This window comes from Camelus bactrianus, chromosome 24 (assembly GCF_048773025.1).
Source record: "Camelus bactrianus isolate YW-2024 breed Bactrian camel chromosome 24, ASM4877302v1, whole genome shotgun sequence".
Classification (NCBI taxonomy): Eukaryota; Metazoa; Chordata; class Mammalia; order Artiodactyla; family Camelidae; genus Camelus; species Camelus bactrianus.
Window position 1 is genome coordinate 3,561,249 of NC_133562.1, and position 14,836 is coordinate 3,576,084.

Below are 14,836 nucleotides of genomic sequence, written 5' to 3' on the forward strand. Positions count from 1 at the left end.
TTCTGGCCAATTTCCTGGAACCAGGAACTAGAAATTGTGGTTCTGTCTTCATAAAGATCAGAAAAATTTATCAGGATTCCTGTTTAAAGGAAAATGTGTTTGGAAGCAGAAGAGATGTATAAAGATGCTTTAGGCAATCTGGGATAACTGCCTCCCATTTCTCCCTACAACAAGGACCCTGCTTAGTCTAAGCCTTTATGTCTCCCGGGGGCTAGTGGACATGAGAACATCCCAGTCAACACACTGTTACTCACATTCCACAGAATTTCCTGGTACTTAAGCATTAGGCGGATGATGTGGGCTGCAGTGTTCGCTAAGACTAATTCTTCACAGTCAGAATGTTTGCTTCTACTGAAGAAAAGATTTGGTGCCATTATAGTAGAAATGTTCCATATACTCATTCGGTTTTTTGATTCGTTGGCAATGACTTTATTGAAGAATGTCATGAGGGCCTAACAAGAAACAGCACTGTGTCACACTAGTCATTGTAAATTATGAAAAGGCATCGCTGATTACCATCATTCATTTCTATACCTGTTCACTGTGTCTCCAGAAAACTGTCAGGAGTACAATGTGTCATGTTTCTCCTTTAATTGCTTACAAGTGCTAATGAGAACTGTGAAAGGTTTATTCAATTCTCTGTTTCATAAAAACAGCTCCATTTTTATGGAATTTATTATATTGGGGTCTCTATAAATAATAGTTTGCATTTTCTTATTTTTTTTACCTTAAGAACATCTGACAAATATTAAAGTTAAACAGTAAGCTAGGGAGAGAAAACACTATAGCTCAAATAAACATGAAATGCGACTTGTGAAGGAAGAAGAGTAATTCTAAAAAACACTCATTTCAGGCATGACTATTGAAAACTATTTACTGTTTCCTTGGGAAAGGAAAACCTATTTAAGAAAACATGAGTTTTAAAATAAGTAAGTTACAAAATAAGTAAGTTACGGGGATATAACACAGCACGGTGACTATGGTCAATAATGCTATATTGCATATTTGAAAGTTGCTAAGAGAGTAGATTTTAAAAGTTCTCATCACAAGAAAAAATAATTTTTAATAGTGATGGAGGATAATGAGATTTATAGTGATTTTGTAGTATATACAAATATCAAAACAGTATGTTGTCTACCTGAAACTAATATAATATTTCAATGATACCTCAAAAAAATTTAAAAATTAAGTAAAAAAAAATTAAAAGAAGAAGAACAACAAAGTGAGTATCTCATTCTTCAGTCCAAATGTAATCTTAACTGAAAAACTGAAAAAATTTACTTTTGGGAGTCATTTTTTTACTGCTTTTCAATTTTGGAATCTTCAGCAGATCAAAGGGAAATGACTACATGCAGCTGTTCTCAGCATTAAAAAAAATGAGAAAGGTTAGTAAAAGTCTGGCTGAGCACCAAAGCATAAATACTTATCAGAATTTTCTGAAGTTCACCTAGAGGACTGAAATCCTTAAAGGAGATGTTCTTTGGTTTTCCAAGTCTGAATTCTGCTACAGTATTTGTAGTGAGAAAATGGACAGCACATACTAGTAACGACAGTTAACATTTATCTGAGGGTTTACAGTGAGCCAGGTGTTACAATCTTAGCACTTTATATACATCCACTCATTTTATCATCATTCCAAACTCTGTGAGGTAGGTACTATTATTCTTGTTTTTTCTTTACAGATGAGGAAACTAAAGTGGAGAGGGACTGAGTAGCTTTGCCCAGCATCAGTTAATTAAATGGCAGAGCCAGGATTTAATCAAGGACGCCCAATTCTTGAGCCAGACACACTGCTCTCTACAACATGCTAGCTTCAATCTTCATTTCAGCCACAATTTAGAATGGAAGAGAGACAGAGGACCTGCTACTAGAAATGTACTGAATTTGCTGATAATTGCTACATCCTCAGTGATGTGAAAGGGGACATGACATTTTGACCCAGATGTCTAGATTCATATGTTTTGGATTAAAAAAAACATTGTTCAGACAAAGCCCCAAAACCAAAGCTAAAAAACTTCCAGCTTTTGAAAAACTGTCAAATTGTATTAGAAACAGACATTCTTATGCCTTAGCCAATCACCGTTTCTGCGTGGAAGACACAATATAATCGGCATAGATAGTTTCACTATGCAGGAGGAAAGGTTCTCCCCAAACTGAATGTCTTGATAAGAAGTAGTACTAAGAACCATCTTCGTCTTCTGCATTATGTTTACTGGCCTCAAAATTCTGGGCTCTTTCCAAAACATCCTCACCACAACTTCATTCCAAGCACTCGCTGTACTTATAACAGATTACCTATTGTATATAGAATCATAATCAAAACTGCAAGAGAAACTTTGATTTTTATACACATAAAGCCAAGAAATGAATTTGAAATAAAAGGACAGTATTTGGGATGGAGAACTATGGAATATAATTCTATCAAATGTTCTATTATATATTAACGGAGAAATAACTTCTCTGAGCTTAATTTTCTTAATCTGGAGAATGACAAAGATCCTATCAGGAGATCTCTAAGACTCTGAGATGATATCATTCCTTACACTGAATTATCTTCATAAATGGTAAGACATGAATATTTCAGAAATTTCATTTCAATCAGAGGTTTCAAATTTCCTCCCCGAGGACACTGCTCAGATCTTGGCACTAGACTGAAGTGAGCAGCTGAGGCGCAACAATGTTATATTTTACAACTTACATAATGGTCTCATTTACCTCTGACATTACTCCATGTAAGTCTTCCATTTTTGCTGCTTCTCCCTACTCCCAACCCTACCCCAGGCCTCTGCAATGGCAGACACTCAATATCTCTGAATACACTGAATGAATGAAAGGGAAATGTTCAAAGAAGATTCCAGGATTTAACATTCTTTCCTGGCTTCCTCGGGGGAATGGTGGTGGGAACGTGAAAGGCTCAGCTGGTAGGTAAGTTGTCATCTCAGTTTTCATTTTTCCATCTAAGCCATTTCCTCTGATCAACCAGACTCAACGACAGACCATGAGGACAATGTGACATACCTGGGCTGTGTCCCTGTTGGCATCGGGCAGGGCCATGACCATGAGGTGTAAGGCTTGAAACTGTACTTTGATGTGAGGCCCTCCTAACAAGAAAACAAATAACCACACAATTTGAACAATGCTGATGTATTCTGATAGCATTTCTTGCTAACATCTGGTGGCACAGGAGGGCCCTGACAGCTTTCAGGGGTAAAGTCTCCGGCTCTGTGCCCAGTAACATAACTACTCCCTTGGACAGGGGCCTCAGTCAACCAACTCCTTCTCCCCACCACAGGACGCCGCTGTAGAGGCAGGTGGCCTATGAGGTCCTCAAAACAATCCTGGGTTTGTTTAACACGTCCCCTTTCAAAGTACTTTCACAGACCTTGCTTTACATTTATGCTATAGAGTTGGCTTGAAGCTCAAATCAAGAGAAAATAACTCTTGCTTCCATACAATGAGGCAGCAAAGCATCATTATTAGAAGCACAGGTTTCTAGACCCAGATTCAAATCCTGCGTCTACCACTTAGTCACTGAGTGACCTCGGGCAGGCTGTTTTACTCCTGGTTGCTTCTACTTGATCATCTGTAGAATCGGAATAGTCATCACACCTACCTCACTGGGCTGTTCCGAAGATTAAATGAGTTAACGTGCAGCGTGTTTACATCAGCGCCTGCACATAGTCACCTCTATGTGTGTTTGCTCTTGTTATTATGATCAATGATTTAGATCTTAAATGGACACGGAGGGAAGGGGACTGTGGTTGGATCTTTGGAGATTCTTGAGTACTTTATTCCTCGAAAGCGACAGAAGATGGCGCCCGAGGGCTGGCATTCTACTACTGTGTGTTCTCAATGCTGGCTCTTTTCCCATTTTAGGGAAAAGATTTTAGGAATTCCATCCACAGCAGGGTAATCTACGACCAGCTGTGTTGAAAACGTAGGGTATACTAGAGCATCCAGTCTTGGCCCAGTCTCTGGGTATTCTCCTCAAAATGGTCTCTTGGTATTATGTTCTGTAATCCCCAGGGAGTGCTCGAGTTGAAGGAAAATCTATCAATTTAAAGTCAGTGGATAAAGGCAGTCGGCCGCCTATATAGTCACCTAGCTTTACAGCAGGGGAAACACTCCTGTGATGAGCTACTAGCTCACAGGAGGTCGTGTGCCCCTGAATTAGGAGGAAATGACTACATACAATCACGCAATGAAGGAACAGTTGGGAGGAGTACTTATAGGCTCGCATCATATTGCCCCGACACAATCCCCATGTTTTTAAAAACATATGTCAAATTTGTAAACACACATGACACAGGTCCAGGTTGTTTCTGAACACGGCTAATGCACACTGACGTGAGTCTGCCGAAGTAACAGGCATTATCCGGAGCACATCTCAGTACAAAGTGTTTGAGGACAGGTAAGACAATTAATGCATAAACTGCAGGTTAAGGGCTGTCTGTTATTTTCCAATGCAACTCCCCAAAAAAACCTCTGGGGAGGAAACAAAAGATGCAGATGCAGGCTCTGTATTTCCATCAATTTCAGATATGAAGTTCCTTTTAAGATTAAAAACCTAAACTGGCAAATAACACATTTTCATTTTATTTAGGAAACCTAGCCCTACACTGTTTCATGGTTAATAGCTTTGTGGTTAATTCATTTATTGCATCCTAGTTAACAGTCTTTTTTATCCCCTCCTGAGGTCATTATTTTCCCAGAAATTTATTAAACTTTTAATGAAAGTATCTAAGGTTTCGTTGATGAACTATTAGTCTTTTAATTTTACGGCCAACTTTGGGACAAAGTTTGCAAAGAGAAAAGAGAAAGTAATTACACTAGTGGAAAAGACTCCACGTTCTCCAAACTCCATCTTAGAGCAAAAACAGGGGCAGCTTAAACACACACACGTTTATAGTTTTTCCCTTCAGAAAATCTTGTTACAAGGAGAAATTCCAGGTGGCAAAAAGGCCATTTTCCCTGCGGGCAGCAGCCTAGAACTTCGGGTTTCCTGCGGGGTTGGCTGGTATCCAATCAATCACTAGACACTGTAATATAGTATTTTTCACTTTCAAAATCATACAAAGAAATGTGGACCCTCCCGTGAACATTTTACAGGATATTTTTCCAGATTCTCTCCCTTCACTGATGTATACTGGCTTCAATATCTAAATAATAATATTAAGAAAAATTAAATATGATTTCCTTCTTAACCATGATTCTCGCAACAGGTCTTACATGAGAGATTTGACTCCTCCTTGTATAATTCCATAGGACCATAAAAAGAAAAACAAAACAAAAAAAATCCTCTGTGGCCCCAATTTGTTTTGATGATCTGTTCAGTATATACTGCAGATAAAGGTGAAACTAATACTTCTGGAGCCCATTTTCCAGGAGTGCAAGCTTTACAGAAGACCCTGTGGTTTTTGGACTTACAGACAAAGGGAGGGAGTTCTGGTATGGCTGAGTAAGCTCCTCCCCTCTCAACCCTCCTGAACTATAAACTCTGGACAAAGTACAAAAAACATAGTCAGCACTGCATGTGGTGGCTAAGATTCCAAAAGAAAACCCCAGTCTTTCTGGCCTGAACAACTGAGGACAGGGTTCAGGATGACCACAGCCACTGGGAAGTTAAGGGGAATCCCAGAAAGGAAAGATCAAGAGCTAGAAGGCCCTAATTCCTGTGTAAAATCCACCCAAATCTTGCTCACCCCATAAACCATGCATATATGGAGTAGACTAGGTAAGGGTTAGAAGGCAAATTGCTTAAAAACAAACAAAAAACAAGCCCAACCCCCACTCCACTCTTTAGAGAAATACTATAGAAGAGTCTCCAAAAATATTCACAATGTTCCAGATACAGCTTAAATTTACTTGTTACAGTGACCTATTTGCAAGGCAGGAGACAATTAACAGAGACCAACCCTGAGATGACCCAGATGTTGGAACCAGCAGACAAGGATTCTGAAACAGCTGTCGTAACTATGCTCATGATGTGAAGGAAAATGTGCTTGTAATGAATGAAAAGATAGGCAATCTCAGCAGATAAAGAGAAAACAGTTTAAAAGTAGCAACTGGAAATTCTAGAACTGAAAATATACAATAGCTGAAATAAAGAATGAAAAGAACTAGTTCTCTCTCTTATAAAACAAAAATACTACATCTTACAAACAAAAAAGTTACTGATCACAGTATGCCAATTAAAGGTTAGAACAGGACTGCCTTATCATATTCTCTTCTCTGAAGACAAAGGATTATTTTATGAATCTGGTTTATTCAGAAATTTTAAAGCTTTAGAACCTACTAATTTTTAGAACAAATTTTGTCATTCAACTTAGGATCTATTATTTTCTTTCATTGTGGTTTTAAGGATTTTATAGTTCTGGTCAACCTGCAGAAGGCTGGAAACCAGCAGATACAGATAACACTTGTTAGGCTCAGGTAATGTTTTAAAATTTGAATTTGTGTGTGAAATTTTCAAATTAAGAGTTTTCTCAATAAAGCTTGGATTCAGACTCTCACTCCTGCTTGGTAACCATCATCTAGAGCTACGCGTGACCAACCCCTTCATGTGGGGCACATCCTCTCAATCTAGCCACGGTCCCTCTCCGTCCATAGAGAATCACCATTCACTTAACATGCTTACACAAATTTAGGCTTGTGACCCCTGAATTCCTCAGGTTAATAGTCACAGTCCAAACTACACAGCCCCATTCTACTTTTCTAAATTTCTTTCTTGTCACACCTTCTCAACGTTCAACCTTTAGGCTAAAACCATGCCAAATTATTCCTTGACTGCCAAATATAACGCACACTGTCCAGTTTCTATGCTTTTATCCACGTCCTCCCCACTTAAGGCCTCATGCACGTGATACTGTAATTCTCAGAGAAAAACATCTTCTGTGTAGCTACTGCATGCCACATCATCAGACCCAGGACCTCAGATTTAAAGAAGGGTGAGATCTTGTATTTCTGAAGGACTGTTATACACCAGGCACTCTCCTGGATGTCTTCACTCAATACCTACAAAAACCCTGACAAGTAATTATCATCTGTAATTTACAGGTGCAGCAATGAAGCTCAGAAAGGTTGACTGCATGGTTAACAGATGGTTGAGCGGATCTCAAGAGCCTGTTCTTTCTGTAACCCTCTCTGCCTTTTAATGACTATAAAACCCTCTAAATCATATCTACCAGACTTAGATGTATAAACATGTAAAGAAATGACTGTTTACCAGCGAACTCAAATTTCACCAAGCACTGCCAGGATATAGCAAATCCATGCATTTATGATCATATCTGACTATGCAACTTCCTTCTGCTCTGTGTCATTTTGTTGACCTTGTATCTTAGTCCATTGACACTTAACTTCTTCCACCTACTTTCCATCAGAGAGATGAAGGCAGGGATATATTCCACGGGGAAGAGAGAGGTGGGCAGTTCTCTGAAAAATGCTTTCAACATGACTGCGGCTTCTCTGTGGCACATTTTGTCCCATTTAAATTTATCAGCATTAAACTTGGCATCCAGTTCTTCACGGTATTGCTGAAAATCAAGGAAAACAGTCAATACTGAATGAATTTTACCTCTGGATCCCTTTTTTCCCCTTTAAAAACTGTCATTCAATAAACTACTTTTGTGATTAGATTGAAAAGCCAGTATCTACTAACCCTAACTTTTTTCAACATTATTAAAGAACTGAAATAGTATTTCTGAACTTATTTTAAGTTTTCTAAAATCCTTTTAGAATGTTAATCTTAAGATAGTTTGCCAATTCTACACAAATAAAAAAGTTCCTTTCTCAGATCATAGTTTCATTTATGTGGTTTTGGCAGAATACTGCCTATCCCTACACGATAAATGCACTGCTAGATTTTGACAAAGTCTCTACTTCCCCCCTTTTTTTTTTTAATGATCCCTTCCTTCTGCCATCCCGTCTTCTATTTCTAAATTAGATCAAGAATGTATGCTTCTTGCCTAGTTCACATACAGAATGAGAAACATCCCAGTAACGGAACTCTGATCTCATGCAACGTGCAGACCAGTGACATCTTCCTTCCTGGAGCAGTTACAGCAGAGTTTTATGTCAAGATGTATAATTGTTCCAATGTCAGCATGCTTGTCCAATCCTTCCTAAGGTTTGGAACACTATAAATACTTTATAATATCACTAAACCTCCATAAGTTTACCTTGGGTTATACATTTTATACTATCAATTCACTTGATGATCAGCCACCCATTCTATTACTCCCTTCAACTACAGAGTTTACCAGTAACGCCACGCAGTTCCAGTCAGTTCTGCAACTGACAGTAACTGTTTCAAAAAGGACACTTAGAGAACTGTGAAAATCCTCAGTTTCCTTAGGGCCTCTGCTTTACTCTCATGAGACACCTACATCTTCCAGCCTTAAACATGCAACAACCAGCGTCAGTTTATAAATCTGACCTTTTCCTCCAAGGAGTAGCTCATTAACCAGCCCAGACATACACACCCTTATGGCTCCAGAGCCTGCAAAACAGGGGACGCCCTGGCAGGACACTTCTCTTACAGAGACAGACCGATTCCGAGCTAACTCTCTAGTCCCTTCGGATGACATCAAAAGGAGATTTTCCTCTTAAGAAGCTCTCAGTCTAGCAGGAATAATACAGCTAATCAAGCAATCCTTGGCTGATAAATACCCTTTATAAAGCACTGAAATCTACATATAAAGTTTTTCCTTGGGGGAAAAAAAAAAAAGAGAGAGAGAACACAGACTGGGCTCAGATAGGAGGGGGATACATAAGATCCCTTCTTTGCTTTTGGGCGTCTTGTACACTGGATGAGTTCATGGACTCAAAATACTAATTTAGGGTGTTGAATGCTGTAAGAAAGCCACGTACTGGGTGCTGCGCAGCCATGAAAAAGGGGAATCAGACTCCGCAGGGCCAATCTTGAGGACTGGTGAGAAGCTTGCCAGAGGAAGAGGAAATATAAAGGTGTCCTGGACAGAAGAAACTGTTCAAGCTGTGACAAAATGCAAGGAACCCCAGTGGGTCTGGGGTCTCCAGTTAGTAGCTCTGCGCTGCTGGAGTATCACTGACAAGGGTGAGACAGAGAGAGATGAGACTGGGGAACAGCTCAGAGCCCAGCCTAAGGGGTCTGGACTTAATTCTGCAGGCAGTGAGGCAACATGGAACCTTTCCAAGCCATAGAATGAGAAGGTGAGATTTATCTTCTGATAGCCAGATGGAAATGTGATTTGTGGGAGGGTGGAGCTCGGCGCTGGCTGGGGAGCAGGATAGAGGCACAGAGAGCTGTTATTGGACTATAGCACCATTTCTGGTGATGGATAATCAAGGACTAACCTGGATAAGCAATTGTAAGACAGAAAGAAGAGGTGGCATTTAAGAAGTGCCCAAGAGGGGAAATTCTCAAGAAGCAGTGATGGATTCTATATGAAACTGAGAAGGAGAAATAAAGCCCAAGGTAACTCTGACTGCCAGCTGGAGTGATGGGCGGGCAGGTGGGGAGCTGTTAACAGGAAACAGATGGGGAGGAGCAGGTGTTTTCTGTGCACTGCCTGGTACCACTGCTGTGAGGCAGATGGGAACCCGTTTTTCAGGTGGGCAGGAAGTGCCAGCAAGAGCAGAATTCAAATTCACTCCCCACAGGAAGTGCTCTGAAACACCAGAGCGACGCATGCTAACCTGTCAGTGCTTCGACTCACCGAAGAGGCAATGGGGCACCAGTGTCAAAAGGGCAGGCTCTAGAATCAGATTCTTTAGGTTTTTACCCTAATTCCACAACTGCCAACTTGTATGCCCTGTGCCTCAAGTTTCTGTGTAATGGGGATGTTAACATGACCTCAAAGAGATGAAGTCAGATAATATAATGTAAAGCTCAGGGGGCAGGGCACGCCACACAGAGAGCTCTCAGTCAATGCTGGCTGCGTTCACCTCCCCTGGTCTCAGTCTGTTACAACCTCTAGTGTCATTACTATGGAAACCCCATGTGTATGTGGTGTGGACATTCGGGTAGGAACACCACCTCGTCCTGCCTGGATGGCCAGTGTGAAACAGAACAGAGAAGGAGGATGTCCTCCCTTGGTTTGGGCCGGAGCATGGTGGAAGGTGGGGAGACGTGACATTTCCATGGCGGTCCTGCATGTGACCCAGGTGCTGAGTCTTCCCTGCCGGAGATGGGGAGGGTGGAGAGGTTGAAGAAGTTACGCTTTCTGTCCTCCGTGAACGAGGACACCAAGCGAGGGTCAGGAGCTGCATCCTTAAATCTCCTCTGAGCAAATCTCCAACCTGCTTCCATTCCTGAGGTAATTTTATAAAAATGCAAATGACCCGCCTTCAGCATTAAAAACCAGTTCAGGAAGGGAAACCAGCAGACCCGGTAACCTCATTAAAAAACATTTAGTGCCACCTCCTGATAATTCAAACAAGTTAAAAAAAAAAATCTCACATGTCAAACCAGTGTGCTTTCTTCCATAAAATATATTCCTTGGTGTTTGGTTCAAATCTTTTGTCATTTTTAGAAAAGGAAAATCACTGGAAACACCAAAGCATTACATTGGTTCCAAATGATCTGAGGCCTCAAATACAGGAATGGGCTCAGCAGTTGGATGCCCCGTGCAGCTGAAGCCAGCTGGGTCCCCTCAGGGAGGCTGCCCCGTGAGTCCACTCAGGCCCTGAACACACAAACGCAGGCTGGACTCTTCATAAAGATACCTCCGTGTTAGCGTCATCCACTTGGCACGATTTGAGGGTAATTACAATGGAGTTGTTTTTTTTTTTAAACTTTCTTTCCCCAAGCACATTCCTAGAAAAATAGTTTAACAGATGAAAAAAAGTTTTTTAAGTTTAAAGTCTGAACAAAGGAGAGAAATAAAGACCCCCTGTACTGTATCAAGTTACAATGCCTTTCTGACTGCAGTATTCCCCTGTTTTTGTTCACTGGCCCAGATTTCTTTCACACTGGCTTTCTTGGAGCCCAAACCATGAAAACATCTGGATTACATTTTTTTGGCTTAACAAGAGATGGAATAAATAGGCTGAAGCTACGTAAAACCAATTAAGGCGAAAAGGAACTTTTACCTACATGTGGTTCAGGAATGCATGTGCCTATTAGAACATGTTAAGAGTTATTGGCCTTGGTAAGTATTTCTCAGTAGAAGATTAGCTAAAGAAAAGTAACTTGTGCTATGATGTTAAACTTCATACACAAAAGAAATAAATGTGCTATGTTTTCTCCTTCTGATTATTTTCAAAAATAGAACTTTAAGTCATACCCATTATGCTTTTCCTTCCCCTCTTTCTCTGTCTCTCAGAAGGAAGAGTCAGTAAGAATACGTACAATACAGCTTCCCAGCCATGAAGGGAGGTTTACAGGGGTGGAGTCTAATCCTGTTTAGGAAATTCATTTCCCTGACTTCATTTTGATTCTCTGACTCTACAGATATAACCAAAGAGTTAACCAAAACTAGTAATAGCTTTTGTCCTCAGATTTAGGATGCATTTATTGAGAAGTATATATAAAAAACCGTACCTGTGAGAACCTGAGACAAAAAGCAGATTCCATTTAGAAAGTACACACCTTTAGGAGCCATTAGGGGTTTCCCTGCCTTCCAAGTGAACGTGTGCCAGCACTTAGCAACCTCTACTCCCGGGGAGGCACAACCCCCCAGATGTGCCGATCGCCTCAGTCACTGGCACAGAAAGTGGGGTGCACTGCTCAGGTCTCCCTTCAAAAAAGAACTGGCTGTTCCTCTGCAACAGATCCAGCAAGCTGACTCCCCAGCTTCTGGCACGGTCTGAGGGGCATTAGGCCCTTCCCTGCAGGAAGCCCCGCAATGGCTGTGTGGTGTAGGGTCTGGCTGGCCACTCTGCCCAGTGCAGGGCCGCTCTGTGGGCGTAGAGCGAGCAGTTAGACGGGCACCTGGCCTGAGGCTCAGCCTGGCCCAGCCCACATCTTCCCCCTCCATCCTCCAGAAGCCCTCTCCCCAGTCACCTTCTTTACTCCCAACTCTGTCCTGACATCTGTTTTCTGGGCCTTCCAATAGACACAGCCTCAGTTTCCACTCTGAAAAATATCTCATCATACTTCTATATAAAAACTCTGAACTTCTGATACAAACAGAATTTCCCAAAACATGTGCCAAAATGAATTAATTTTGAAGAGATGCTTTTCCACCCCTAAACAATTCCTTTTAATAGTTCTAAACACAACCAAGTTCACTTCCCCTCCCTGAGATTCTTCCCTTAAGGATTCATTATTTAGAACTGCACATGTTCCCGAGTCCACCCACCAGGGACAGCTCCAGGGCAGGGAGGGGCTCTACATTGTGTATGTCTGCAAAGTGGGGTATCTTACTGGAAATTTACGAGAAAAGCTTCTCTTTTCTACTGGTTCTTTTCTTTGTTGTACTGAAGAGTTTGCCACCATATAGAAGTAAGAAAGTAAAAAGAATTCACATTGCAAGAGTGGTTTCATATACAGAAACTAACATTACCTTAAATGGAATTGGGTTTAGAACTGCTGAGTGAGTGTTTTAGTGGTTACAGACATTCCTACAAATTGTTATAAGGACTTTCATTAAAAGCAGAGCTGAAGGATGTGTCTAAGTTTAAAGCAATTGGTAATGGAAATCAGGGATCATCTAATTCTGGCTTAGTGAATTCCAAGACTGTGAAGAACACAGAAAACTAAAGTATTTAACCCAAAAAACAGTGCTGGGACATTTCAACTTTTCCAAGCCAAAGACAAGCGGCAGTTTTTGATGGTGAATTGACATGCGGTTTCATTGTTGTTGTTTTAATTTAAAAGGCCACAAGACTCAGAATCATGGAGCAACATTTAATCAGAGGTGCTGAGGAATGCTCGGTAGAGTCAAGCTTAGTATCAACAACAACAACAGCAGCGAGCAACTAGACACCTATGTGTAAATTGGGTCTAGCTAGCTGAGGTGTCTAACTAGGAAGAGAAAACGTCGGTACCTTGACTTTGGCAGTACATCCTGAAAGTCGAAAAATCCCTTCAGATTCCAGCCCCGATTCCTCAACTTTCTCGAAGAACTAGAAAGCAATGACACATTACAAAAGTAAACATCTCCAAATGATTACACACATCAAAAAATAATGATGATGGAAACAACTGATAAATTCCCAAGCATATACATGCCTGGTACTTGAATGCCTTGTTAAAATGTTCACACTTTCCCACGAGGTCAACATTAGCCTCCAATTTGCAAATGAGGAAATGGAGAATTACAGCTGTTTTCAGCTCCCTAGGATCAGTCTCAGGAGCAATGGCACCAACCCTCTCAAGCTTGTGCTCAAAAGTATGCTGCCACTTAACTGTTCTGTGATCTGACTGCTGTATCTTGTAGACTGACCGGTAAGAAAAGATCCTAAATTTACCACCATTTGCTGTAGCACTCTGGCTAAGAAACTATATAGGGAATTCTCAAAATCTGACCAAAGAATTAGAAACTGTAAAGGCTTATAGCTCTTACGGTAATGATGACAGCCTGTTATTAAATAGTAATAAACACTAACATTGACTGTGCACTTACTGTGTGCCAGGTAACATTCTCAGCACTTACGGACATTAACTCACGTAATCCTCACGGTAATCCCATGAGGCAGGGGGAAGCAGTATGCCCGTTCCACTGCCGAGGACACTGAGGCATGGAAGGGAAAATGATCTGCCCACATTCACATAGCAAGAGCAGGACCCAGAGTCTCTGCTCTTTTCCCTTCAAGAATGATGGTGCCAGCATCTTAAGGTAGTTCCTATGGATACGAAGAGAAGTAGAGACTTAGGAGGAAGAGACGTGCTCCTAAGAAACGGCTGTCCCACAGGAGGGGAAGAGTCGGCCTCCAGCTGCCCTCAGTGAGGGGCGCTGACACTAGCAGTAACTAGAGCCGGCCTCTCCTGAGATGCCAACGCGGGATAAACCCAGACTTCGTCTGACTGGCATGCACTGTGCACCTCCCATCTGCTAGGTTTACACACCTAGCCAACAATACTAATTCACGGTTGAAGCTCAGATTCGTCTGCATTTTCTTCTAGAGGACGAAGGGCATAATTCTGGTTCTAATTCAAGGAAGGAAAAAAATCTTAGTCACCATGGACTTGGCTTTGGATATATATCTGCTATGCTCCTTTTTGCATCTGCCTCTGGCTGGTTGTGTGTTTCTGGGTAAGCTATCTCACCCTACGATGCCTCAGTTGCCTCACCAGTAGGAGGTGGTAAGACTGATCTCCTGAGTCCGCTCAGTGCTGACCAGACAGGACAGGACACAGATGTCCCAGTGGGGCCCTGGACAGGGGAGGTGCCCTACAGATGTGCACATTGGGAGGTTGGGAGCATCCTCTGGCTCTCTGCTTGCTGCCCTCCCTGCTCCTATGGGCAGCCAACCAATCACCTGATTTGAGGAGCAGCTCAGTTTGAGGTTTGGTAGCAAAGTTTAAGAACATAGTAAAGAGATGCAGAATTGTTACTGTGAATAAAGTAGTATGTCTCCTCAGTCAGTACTTTCACATGTCATTTAAAAACTTAATTTAAAATTCAGTAAGATTGGTGCTTAGGGCTTGGAATTTTAATTGTGCCACTGGATGTCACTGTTGAATAAATGCATAGTTAAGTAAATCAGTGTTAACTGTTGGTTATGAAAAACGTGACTTAAAAGCAAATGAGCCATTCACCAATGATGGTCACAGAGGTAACCACATATGATAGTTCAGATAATTTCATTTTCAAAATTTTCCAAAATTCTCCTTTGTCTAAATGTATCATATCTTTCTAGTCATATCTAAAACTCCACCAGAATTAGCTGATTTTTAGACTTTACTTAG

General features: G+C 41.2%; 1 protein-coding gene across 11 annotated transcripts in view; it reads right to left on the reverse strand.

Annotated features, from left to right (window-relative positions):
- The window catches only part of ARHGAP28 (Rho GTPase activating protein 28), a 141,870-nt gene that overhangs the window by 16,307 nt on the left and 110,727 nt on the right, over positions 1 to 14,836 (reverse strand). For all 11 annotated transcript variants that reach the window (XR_012502087.1, XM_074352458.1, XM_074352459.1 and 8 more), the window contains 4 exons: positions 12,973 to 13,050; positions 7,373 to 7,535; positions 3,019 to 3,101; positions 255 to 452 (listed from right to left, as the gene is read on the reverse strand). Coding sequence is in view for 10 of the 11 variants with exons in the window: in XM_074352458.1 (XP_074208559.1) it covers positions 255 to 452; positions 3,019 to 3,101; positions 7,373 to 7,535; positions 12,973 to 13,050 (522 nt within the window). In the remaining variant the exon portion in view is untranslated. The remainder of the gene's footprint in view (positions 1 to 254; positions 453 to 3,018; positions 3,102 to 7,372; positions 7,536 to 12,972; positions 13,051 to 14,836) is intronic.